Genomic DNA, 12812 nt, shown 5'->3' on the forward strand with positions numbered 1-12812 from the left:
TACTAAGTCAAATGCTTCATGCTCCATTTGGTAACTACCCATGTAATTTGCCTTTTAATCCATGCAGTTTCCTCTGTTTTTTTTTTGTTGAATATTTTTCAAAAAGACATGAAATACAAACTTCTCAATTTAAAAGACAATATATTTTATCCATTTTAATTTTTTTTATTCCTTCTGAAAATTTAAGGAATTCAAATCAAAATCCAAGAAGTTTTATCAACAAATTCATAAACTTTTTAATGGTAATGCCAGTCTTTAAAATTTAAAGGACTTTTCATGGCAACCCCTAAATTTAAAGGATTTTAAGGCAGCATAAACAAACATGCCCATGTTTCATTTTGAGTACAGCAAACGATGCAGAAAATGTATCATTTTCTAAACTTTAGCAAAGAATTGTAACATTATTGATGATAAAGGCATGATGGCCACCAGAAAATGATGCTAATGGTTAGGGCTTCCCATTCGTTGCAAAAACATTATGAAGGAAATTCATGTCTGTACTCACCTGTGAGGAGAGGTAGAAACCATCATCCACACCTGTAAACTTCTTCCAGATGTCCATGGCTCCTGTAAATGACAAACCCCTCTCCACTGACACCTGCAAGAACAATGGATATTATGCACCAGCCAATACTGAATAAAACCTGAACTGCAACCATTTATCTTGAAATCCATTTAAAAACAACATGAACCTGTTTGTAAAATATAAAAAATACAAAGTCTGGACAAAATCCAATAATAATAATACATGTTTAAAGTCAAATCAAAATTATTTTCATTTATGAACAACTTCTACTGTAAGAGTCCTTCAGCAAAAATTCATAAAACTATCACAAGCTTTCCAGAATTTCAAACACAGCCAACATTTTTGTAAAAGTCTGTTCAAGAAAAGTAGTGATATTTTGAAGATGACCAACAGGTACTATTTTCATATATGACCTACTATATATCACAATACTTATGTTCACGAAAAATCCAATATCAATATAATATCTATTCAGGAGTAAAAGCAATAACCAGATTTTCAAGAATACCACTGTGGCAGTCATTTTGGAAATCAGACTGGTAACACTTTAATTTAGGAAGAGCAACATAGAGTAAGGAGTTTTAGTGAAAACCTCATTTCAGCACAACTATCCATTGGGGTGTGTGTGGAATTATAACAAGATTTTCGCAATGGCTGTAGTGGTGGACTTGGCTGTCAAAGTGGCATCATTTTGATTCAAGATCAAGAACATCTTAAGAAGCATTTTTTTGCAGTCAAAACCCCATTTCAGTATGATCATTTGTCCTGATGGAGTAAAGATATTATTTTCAAGATGATCACCTTGGCACTCGTACTTGAAGCGAGACAAGGAGAAGGAGGTCATGTCAACACCAGTCATTCATGACTAGTAACACAATCTGCTTTGGTTTTTTAAAAAAAATTTCAATCTGTTCAGGAGTTGTAAAGAAAATATTTTTAAGACAACTACCATGTCAGCCATATTCTAAGTGAAATGAGTAACAACACAACTTTCAAGATGGCCATTGCAGCAGTAATATTGGAGGTCAGATTAGCATCATTCTTATTTATGTCCAACATTTTACTGAAAACACAACATCTACATGACCGTTTGTTCATAAGTAGGGATACTGAAAATGTCCCATACTGGCCATTGTAAGGGTATTTTATTTCTTGCAGAACTAAACAGACTTCAAGCTGAAACTGTGCATCAAGCTTTATAGCTTTTTTCCTAAGTGATTCTGAATAAATAAGGATAACAGATGCAGGATGCTAGACAAATGCATAAGCTATTGTATCTTCAACTGCTAAAAAAGACCATCAAAAGGATTGATACACTACTGGCAAAAATAATTTGCAGGAATTCAAGATAAGACTATTTCTTCCTTATACTTGTCAGGTGTTCAAACCATCTCTAATATTCTCCAGTGATAACAATATTTTCAAATTAGCTGCTGTGGCAAACTTATTGGATGTTAGCTATACACCATTTTCATTTCAGACAAGTAGACATCATTTTAAATCTTTGGGTAAAAACACCATTCATAATGATCATACATTCAGGGGGAGTAGTGACAAATAAAATTATTAAGACAGTCATTGTGGCAGCCATATTGGATGTATGACTGGCATCATTTTCATTAAGAACCAACTAGGTATCATAAGAAGTCTACATGTGAAAATTCCATGATGATAGACCCATCCGTTTTGGAGAGGAGTGACAACAATATTTTCAAGATAGCCACTGTGTGGTGGCCATATTGGATGTCAGATTGCCAACATGTTTATTTAAGACCAACTGGACATCATAATTAAGAAAATTTTCATGATGGCCATACTAGACTTCAGATTGGCCTCATTTTTATTTAGGACCAACAAAACATGACGAGTCTTTAAGTGAAAACCACATGTTGATATGACCACCTATAAAGGAGGAGTAGCAATAACATAACTTTCAAGATGGCCACTGTGGCAGCCATATTTAATTCCATGGCAGCACCATTTTCAATTAATATCATCTAGCCATCAAAAGAAGTCTTTTAGTGAAATCTCCATGTTGATATTCCATCCAATCAGGGGTTTATCAATAACAAGACAGGGTTACTGCAGACTTAATAAAAATAAATTCCATGACTTGTCAAAAAAAAATTCAAGGCCCATTTCACAAAACTCAAGGACTACAATATCTTGCATTATCGATCATAGATGTGTCGTGTTTGAAACAATTTTTTTTTTTAAATATGTGCTTGGTACTCCATGAAATTAGCAGTTGTCAGTTTTTTTTAAACTCCACTGTCAGAAATTCCATGACTTTTCCTAAACTTGTGAGAAATTCCAGTACTTTTTGAGGCCCATTAAATTTATTTTTAAATTCCAAAACTTTTCCAGGATTCCTTGACCTACGGGCACATTGACAAGATTTTTAAAATAGCTGCCATGGTGGCCATAACTGACATCAGATTGGCACCATTTTCGTTTAGAACCAATTACAAAAAGCATTTTAGTGAAAACCCCATGTTGATCTGACCATCCATTCAGTTGGTGTTGGTGTTGTTTAGGGTTTAACACCAGTTCTCAGTGCAAGATAAGCTCTACATGGTAGTTAGTAGAACACATGAAATTCCTAGTAGGAATGAAGATCCAGCAAAGGAAGCTACTGGCAGCTTCTTCACGTACCAACATCAACTAAGCCTAAGAATTAAACACATGTCGACAGATGTGAGAAGGTAGTGATCAGTAAGTGATTTAGATGACTGCCACATGGGGCCTTCCATTCAGTTGGAGTAGACATAACAAGATTTTCAAGCTGGATGCACTGACAGTCATATTGTTTCTCATATTAGCACCATTTTCCCTTAGAAGTCCTTAAGTGAATAATCAAATGCTGATATGACCATCTATTCTGGGTGAATAGAGATAAGATTTTCAAGATGAAAACTGTGGTGGTTATAACAGATGAGCAAGCAACACCATGTTCAACCAAGACCAACCAGACCATGGGATGAATGTGCACGTGTACGGCTTAATTGCAATCCTCCAATAAGTTTAGTGGGGAAAAAAATGATTATTTTATTAATTCACTAAAGCACTCATTGCATGGATTTATTTTGTGTAAATAATCAACTTTAATCATGTCCATTCTATGATGTAAAATTACTAATGTAAAGTTTGGTAATTTGCAGTCTGCCGAATACTTACAGTTATTAGCTCCGTCTTAGCAGTATTTGTTGCTGTGTTCCCTACAAACACTTTGGTCTCCTTTTTCTTCACACTTTCTCTGCCAGACCCCAAATCTAAAAGATATTAGGAATGTATGAATTAATGACACATCTAACACTCACTGGAAACTCTCATCTGTAGCTATTGGTGAAATGACTGAAAAATTTAGGATTCTGTAAACTGACTTGTTTGAGTAAAATGTTTCTTTGATTATACTTACCCGATCATAATGCCAAGTAGAATGTAACTTTGGGGACACACAGAGAGTGCATCAAACTTTGGGGACACTGAGAGAATGCATCAAAATTATGCATGGATAAATAGTATCAAAGAAACATATTTTATTCCCCCCCCCCCCAATGTCTTCTCCAAACATGCTGAATAGGTAAGAGGTGGTGGGAATCACATTCCCTTACCATGGCCAGAAACCATCTCTGGTCCCCTAAGGAATGTGAGGTAGCATCTGGAGCTGGAGTACTAATTCCACATGCTGAGATGCTGCTTTTGATAGAAAAGAAAAAATAAATGCTCCCACAAATCCAAGCATGTTGTAGTGTCCAGGAAAAGCTGTTGAATGGCTCAGGAAGGTAACCTCTTAGACTGCAGCGGTAGCTCCCACCAATTTTAACTGACCTTGAATGGATTAAAGATCTCAGAGACAGAAACCTGAGAAAGTCAACCCAGACCTCTATCCCTCAGCTTGTATATCGGCTTGGGAACAGTTATGCTCAAATGCAGCTTGTCTCAGGTGCCTTAACTTCATGAATCAAAACTGCATAACTACATTTGATCTTGGGTTATTTCTCTGTATGCAGAATGAGTCTTATCCATGTCGAAAGAGCCTGAGCAGAGAGAGCAAATTTTATAGGAAATTGTGTTTCTCTAAGAATACTTTCCAGAACACATCAACATTAGGAATACAAGCCTGTCTTTTCTGTCTATATTAAACAAATGACAGTAACTCTAGCTCCTTAGCCCTACCCATAACCAACAGGTGTCATAGGTTTTAAGTTGAGCGAACTACCTATATGGATGATGACATAACAAGTTGGCTGGGAGGGTCTTTAAGTAATGTGATTTGGTAAGTACATTTTGGAGAAAGATAACTTGTTAACAATCTCCCTCTTCCTTGGAATACATTTCCTGATCACATTAACAGTAGGAGAATAGGTAATAGGTGGAGGGAATGCTATAGATCAGAGGGAGCATATGACTATTATCTGATTGACCACTGACAGTAATCAGTTCTTAGCTGGATCACTGAACCATCTGATCTTAACTGAAGATAGTCTGGTTTGAGCCAACGTTAGTTGGTTTGCATCAACTATGGAACCATTTGTCCAATCACCTGTGCCTAAGAAAACACATAAAATAAAATAATGTTTCTACAAATGTGTTTACAAATTTATTAAAGAATGTTTACTTCTCAAGTTCTAATGGTCTTGGAAAAAAAGCAGACTATCTTACCCAGAATTCCCATGTCCCAGCGTCCACTCTTCTTTGCCTCCAGAATAATGGCAGTCAGTGTGCTAGAGAAATACTGGAAGAGAGCATTTTGTATTTCCACCTCCATACCTAGCATCCGGTTCAGGAATTTGCTTATGTTGTTATAGTCTGAAGTATAAAAAAACATAGATATATAACTACCTAGAAGCATTTAGATCAATAGATCCCAACCATTTTTATCCGAGACTCTACAAAATATTTTTCTGAGCCTCGCCACACCATTTTGTTAAGTTCTTCCACCCACAAAAAAAAACATCTTGTTACTCCTCCAGAATGTCCTCGCAACTGTTATTTGGGTCATGGCATGAGGGTTGGGAACCACTGCTTTAGATGTTGTCATTTCAACAGGACTGGACAAATATCTCAACTTTGTACTTCCCATTGTTTAAATTATTATGCTGCAAAAAATCCATTATTTTGTGATTTGCTTTTATTAAAAATTCTGGGCAACAGAAAAGTATCACCTGCCTGGATTCTTATTTTTAAACTGTTCTGGGCTGCAATATAAGAGACTGTTCTAGTTTTGTCTGAACTCACTAAATTGAACTTATTTTATATTTAGTGATAGAAGCATTAGGATGGAAATGACCTTAAGAAATATCAGTCAATGCATTATTACATTTATTTGCATCAATTTTACTCATTATCTGAATGATGTGAAACCTTGTTCAAGTAAGTTTGCTTACCACTATTAATGAAACTTTTATCAGAGATACATTTCTCAGAGTGCCAACACCTAATGTCAACAAAGTGTCTGGCTACTGTATTGATATACTCCGATATCACTAAAACAAACTTGTCCATAATCTTGATGATGTAAGAATACCTAACATGTTTGATAAAACTATGTTCAGAAAAATGTAGCATCTAGTACAGTAACGGTCTTAAGCAGATAAAAGATCAATTGGTTTAACTGTATATATGTCACTCTACCAATTTTGATCAAAATCTGTTAGAAAATACCAAGCAAATCTTAACTGATGGATGATACAAAATGCAAGAGATGCACAATATTGTCTTGCATTATTTTCTGTTGCATCAGCAAAGGCAAAACAGGAAATGTGTCCATATGACATGCAAGCACCTAATAATAATGAAATTAATGTGCAAAGTTCAGAGTCAATTTCCTATGAAATCTAGTTCCAATCCTAGAAGTCTTTCAAAAGTTACTGACCAAAGATTTAAGTGCTAAGTTCCAAATTAAACTGGAGCCATAGCTGCCAAGCATTACTTTTTAAAAATAAAAATGTGAAAACTAAATTTGATCTATACCCTTTTAATGAAAAACCTTATGTCAAATTGGAGATATATCTACTATTATGACACTAAGGTCTTAAACTAAATAACAAAAAAGAGCAAAAACCAACAAGTTTTGTAAAATTCAACAAATAGCTTATTTCCCAAGAACAGAAATTAAATATTTAAAAAGAACTTACAGTACTGTGAATTAAATCCCAAACAGTCTTAAAAGTCAACTGTATAGAGTTCCAAATGAATTCCAGTATTGAATATGATGATGAGCCTGTAGTCTAGAATGTGCCAAAGAGCCAATGGCCTGGAATGTGGTGATGCATTAAAGTCTTGATGTAACATAAAAAATATAAACCAAAATGTCCTTGAATGAATTCACATTACACCTATCTCCCTCGATAACTCGTGCACAACGGGGTCCACAAACATAGACCGCACTATAAGTGAGGCGTGAGTTACCGTGGGTCCTCCAAAAATTAAAAAAATTGCTTTGACATCGAGAAAACCGGGGGGGGGGGGGGGGGGGGGGGGGGGGGGAGGGGGGAGGAGACTGGGCGAGACTGGGCTGTTTAATGACTGAAGCCTCATTTTACAATCACATCAATAATAATTTTTAATAATGCACTTTTTCTATTGAAGTTGTTTGTTATTCTGTTTAAATAACATTTTTTTTCTTCAAGATATTGAACATATGAAAGATCGTTCCAGCTGGTGTGAACAACCATCATGTGTACGTGAAAAAGCTGTGTATTACGTCACTGCTTTTTGTTTTTTTGATGAGTCTGGTTCCCGTAGTGGTGTATAGTAGTATCTTGACAAATCGGATAGCCATAATTTGGGAACTAGACTAACCGTTGATACACCACCAAACAAGAATCCTTTTTTTTTCAAAAACGCGCCATTTATTTCGTCACACGTCTACGTCGAAACTCAATATTTTATTGTTCAATTAGTACAATGTTAATGTCGTGCTTTCATTTGAATTAATAATGAAATTTCTTATCATCCCTGAGGATATCTCTAAATGCCAGTTCAAGAATTCTCTGAAACTCGCTTGCCCACAATGGTCCGTACCTGTAAAATCAAGCTCTATATTTTATGACGTATTCGTTTCGCTTGGCTGCCTTGTTATCTTTGATCACAGTTATGAAAGAGTCAAATAATTTAAGGTAGTTTCTGTTACATACACAATAACGTTTATTACAGTGTTCGATTGATCAAATGAAGTGAGTTCACCCGACATACGACCAAGGCTGCAAGATTTTAAGTTAGTCTGATTTTTGTGTCTTTTAACTATTCTTTTATTCCACCTCCATTTTTGTATTCAAAAGACATAACTAACATGATAATACAAAGGCGGCCAGCTTTTAATTCAGTACAACAAATACTTCCCCAAGTCAGTTTTCAAAACACGGTCGGCACTTAATTAGGTTCTCAGAGAAACACTCGCTGACATGGCTGTTACGGTAGATTGACGCATTTTACGTTTAATTACAAGACACATTGCATTTATGACGATTACACTTAAAAGGAACTAAAAGATGGAACTAGAACACAAATTTTAATTGATAAAAAATTATTTAATTTGTATTTATTTCTTAAAGTACTGCCTCCACTTGACGTAAGTGACATTTTCATTGATCAAAATTTCCTTACATATCGTTAATTGCGGTATACTAGGAATGTCGTTTGGAAAGAAAATGTAAAACAACTGTATGAGCTATTTTTAAATTTGATGTTTGATAGTGCTGATTAAATTTCCAGGTCCTATCTACCATTTTCAATGATAAAATGAGCGATACAAAGTTTCCGTAACCAATTTTGATCGCGATTTTCTTCAAGTTCAACAAACAGGGATACATTTTTGGGGTATTTTCAGTTTAAAAAATGGGATCCATGCCTGACACTGCGTTATAAGCTGGTTCGCGAGTTATCAGGGCGCGAGTTATCGAGGGAGTGGTGTAATTCCAAAATAATGATTTAGTCCAAGAAGTATTAATGAGCACTTTGTTAACTCCAGTGAATAATTTAAATAAACAAATTCATCCAAATTAAAAACTGAACACAACAATAAGACTGCTTCCACAATGGATGTAAAGATAGGAACCAGTAATTTTGCCATAAACATCATTAATACAAAAAGCTGAGACACAATCATAGAGCCAGGGTGTAGGTCAGTTTCCTTTCTAAAATTTTCTAAGTTGTCAGCAAGATCAGGAATTTCCAAGTGAAAAATTAATGTCCTACTCTCAGATACAAATAAACATGTTTACCCCAAATAATAATGATCTGAATATTTAATATATAATCGTAGTGAAATATCAGCTATGTAGTATTATGTTTACAAAATAAAATGTCACTAGTCAGGTAAGACTATTAACTTGATTTTGGACAAAAGTCAATAATAAAATACAGAAAAACATAACATATAATCATTGAGAAAAGCCAACAAACCATATAAACTAAATATATATAACACATTTAAGTCCCTTCAAGTTACTGAGTGCAAACAGAACTGAAGGGCAAAGTTTTATGAGAAACAGGGGTCATAAACCATATATATATATATATATATATATATATATATATATATATATATATATATGCAGGAAATTGGTAAGAAATAAAATGTAGCTATGCCTTCTTAATGTTAAGCCTCATACCCCAAATTCAAGTTTAATAAATGAAGTCCTTCAAAAGTTATTAAGCGGAAACAAAGAGAAAAGGGAAAGGTCCAAGTCATACAGGGGTCAGAACAGTAAATTTTGCTGGAAAACAATGAAAATCAAACTTGGCATAAGTCTTCTTAATATAAAGCCTTGTACCAAATTTTATTTTAATGCACAAGTCCTTAAAATGTGCCATGAGGAAAGGATATTTCTGGGCAAAGTTCGAAGAGAAACTGGAGCCATAATTCCATAATATTCTGTCTCAGAAACAATAAAAATTTACCATGATCTAGACCATTTTCAATGTAAGGCCACACACCAAATTTTATTTAAATCCACAATGTTTTCGACCTTTTCAATACAAAGCCACATACCAAATTTTATTTAAATCCACAATGTTTTAGACCTTTTCAATGTAAAGCCACATACCAAATTTTATTTAAATCCACAATGTTTTAGACCTTTTCAATGTAAAGTCACATACCAAATTTTATCTAAATCCACAATGTTTTAGACCTTTTCAATACAAAGCCACACACCAAATTTTATTTAAATCCATGTCAATTAAAAGATTCTGAGTGGAAATTGTTTCGAGACTTAATGGGATAACAATGTACGTGTCCTCCATAATATGGCTAAGGCATGAAAAGCTGCATATTGTTTATCAATAGAATGATTGTTAACTTACCTTTTTCCAAGATAGGAACAGCCAGGTTCTTATCTTGTGTGACCAAACCAACTCCAATAAGAGCAGTTTTCAGATCTAATTAGAATTTTAAAAGAAATAATTATGAATATGAACACAAATGTACTTTACTGTTGAAAATGCAAAGGGTTGGAAAAACTAATGAAATTATCTATGTATCTCAAGACAATAAATTGTAAACAGTAGTTACCAAAATTTATATTCCATGTGCATTGAATCAACTGAGCTGATGAAGTTCACATAATCAAACTACAGAAATCATTGTAACAGTGGAAATCATTGTAACAGTGGAAATGAAAATAAAATGAGCTAAATGCAAAAGTGAACAAGGACAAAGATAATACTACATACCACATTTGTATTGTATTATGACTCTATGTCATAAATTATGTAACAGAAAGTGAAACCAATAATTTAAGTAAAATCAACAAGCAATTTATTCCTCTACAATGCAAAGTGAAAACTTAAGAGATACTGTGTTCTTAATTAAATCCCAAATAATCCTAAATGTCCTATCACAAGCCCAAAACTATATAATGTTATAAATTAATTCCAATAGTCCTGAATGTCCTTATGCAACACAATGATGTAGACCAAAATACCTTTGAATGAGTTCAAAAAAGTCCCAAGTAATATTTTAATCCAAAAGTCAATGAGCACCTTAGTAATGCCAATGAATATTTTAAATAAATAATTACTCTCAAACTATATCTGATGTCAACAACACAACAGCCAATTCCCACAGGCTGATACAGAACTGGAATGAATGATTTATCAAATCCCTATTTATTCACATTTTCACCTAACCTACACTATAATATAATTAACAGAATGTGAAGATTTCCAAAGGAAAAACCTAGTCTAACTGTAAACAAGACTGGCATTGAACTTAGATTCTACATAAACATTATTTCTACAACAATTCCAGAGGAAAATTCCAGTCTAATTGTAAATATGTCTGGGCCTTAAGACTGGGCCTTTGATGTTCCAAACTTAAATGCAATGTAAACATTCTATTTAAAATTTTCAACCAGGGACAAAAGTTGGCTATGTAAACATTCTATTTACTTACAACTTACAATCATGGAGAAAAGTTAAGCACACAATATCAATATACATAACAGATGTGGCTTAAAAATGGGCTCCTAGCTCTTAGACTAAAAGACTGTTCTCTAAATTATTCATATACCCCAAGAAATCTAACAAATAAACAAAACTTACCCTCAAAGAATTTGCCTTTGTATGAACTAGGTGGTGGAACAAGAGGTGACTCAAACATACAAACTGACTTCATCACAGACTCAACAGCCGTCCGGCCAAACTGGTAAAAAAAAGAGGAAAAATTATGTTAACATAAAATCTGTTATGTACCATAATATACTGTTCATGGTATCCATACAAAAGAGCACACAGCTAGTGAATGACTATTTTGAATTCCACATCAAAAGTCATCAGATCAACATGTCAATGTACATGTAGAAATATTTCGTGTGTGTCTTTTGCATACTTCTATCTGAATTAATTAATAAAATGCAATGAGCAAATTAAGAATGCCTGATCAATATTTTTTATACCAATGTACTTGCTTTGTAAAGTAAAGCAACTGATGTCACTGAATTTTATTTTCATTATGATTAACAGATTACTGAATTTATCCTTGTAGAAAGTCCACTAAATTGCAAACAGCATGGAACCAGATCTGCCATTTATAATCTGCAAGCATGTCAGTCTATTCTGCTTGCTGAGGTGTCAACCCATACCAATGTGAAATAATAACGTGAGCTTTAAAAAATAGGAACCTGAACATAAAAAAGGAATACTATTTTATCCAATATTTTTTTGTTGTATTAAACCTAAATGATTTGAAGTGTTTTGTTTCAAACATGTTTCCAAGAATCATCTTTCCTGCCATATGCCATACCAAGGTCCATAAAAGTAAGACTTCACACTATGATATTCATCCAATGCTGATGCCTCGTCCATCCTGTTTGGAATATGGAAAGTACATGTTGATTTTTTGTACAAGTAGAATCCCCATTGGTCATTTGTTTTCAAATTGCCATGGAACTTTCTTAAATGAATGTGTCTGCTAAATTGGCATGACTGATCAATATGTCATGATATCTGATCAATCAATATTCAATTGTTTTGCATTTACAGAAAGCTTTCACCAAAGAATTGTCATCAAAAATAAGTATTTCAGTGATCTAGATATACTGGTGTTCAGAGATGCTGCCAGATTTTATCTGAAGGAGGGAGCCCACCATCTGTCACCAAAATAAGGAGTAGAAAAGAAAACGAAAAAAGAAAACAAAAACAAAAAGGGGGGGGGACATAGTTTAAAATGTACCTAACATTTAATATCTGACACTCTTCCCATTCCACTGTTAGAGTTATACTGAATTCAAAATCATCAAGGGGGCCCCCAAGTGGCTGAGCGATCTAAAGTGCTCACTGTTACAAATCATTGCCATCTCACCTATGTCTGCATGGGTTCGAGTATTGGCTTCAGCCAATGTGGGTATGTAAGAAAGCCCGCCAGTAGCTTCTCATGGGTCAGTGGTTCTTTCCAGGGTTTTCTTCGGGTTCTTCTTCCACCATTTATACTGGCCACTGTGTATAGCCTATCTTGTACTGAAAACTGGTGTTAAAGCCTACTACAACAACAAAATCCTCAAAAGATGTCTCCTCTAGTTTGTTGAGCTTTAAATAATTTGATGGTTGAGTGTTTCTTAGCTTAATCTGTTCCTTATCTGTGCATGAATATTGCTCTGTGCTTTCAAAGTCCACTGTCTGACAAAGCATATACATGGCTAGCTGGGAAACTCTTTGAATAAGTTGGGAAATGGTGCTGTGTACAATTACCCACATCTCAAAGGCACCACCTCATGGATGTCTCTTCTCCAAACTGAAATGTTTCACAAAAATGAGCTCTGCCAAAGTTTCGCTTTCTCGA

At 34.4% G+C, this 12812-nt stretch overlaps 1 protein-coding gene across 1 annotated transcript in view; it reads right to left on the bottom strand.

Moving 5' to 3' along the window:
• LOC149777433 (protein strawberry notch homolog 1-like) overlaps positions 1-12812 on the bottom strand; it is an 84491-nt gene that overhangs the window by 17597 nt on the left and 54082 nt on the right. The window contains exons 22-26 of the mRNA XM_089942062.1: positions 11078-11177; positions 9839-9913; positions 5192-5338; positions 3704-3798; positions 506-598 (exon numbers count right to left, since the gene is read on the bottom strand). Of these exons, the coding sequence (XP_089798188.1) occupies positions 506-598; positions 3704-3798; positions 5192-5338; positions 9839-9913; positions 11078-11177 (510 nt within the window). The remainder of the gene's footprint in view (positions 1-505; positions 599-3703; positions 3799-5191; positions 5339-9838; positions 9914-11077; positions 11178-12812) is intronic.

The sequence above is a fragment of the Sinohyriopsis cumingii genome, chromosome 18, assembly GCF_028554795.1.
Source record: "Sinohyriopsis cumingii isolate HCF-2022 chromosome 18, ASM2855479v2, whole genome shotgun sequence".
Taxonomy (NCBI): Eukaryota; Metazoa; Mollusca; class Bivalvia; order Unionida; family Unionidae; genus Sinohyriopsis; species Sinohyriopsis cumingii.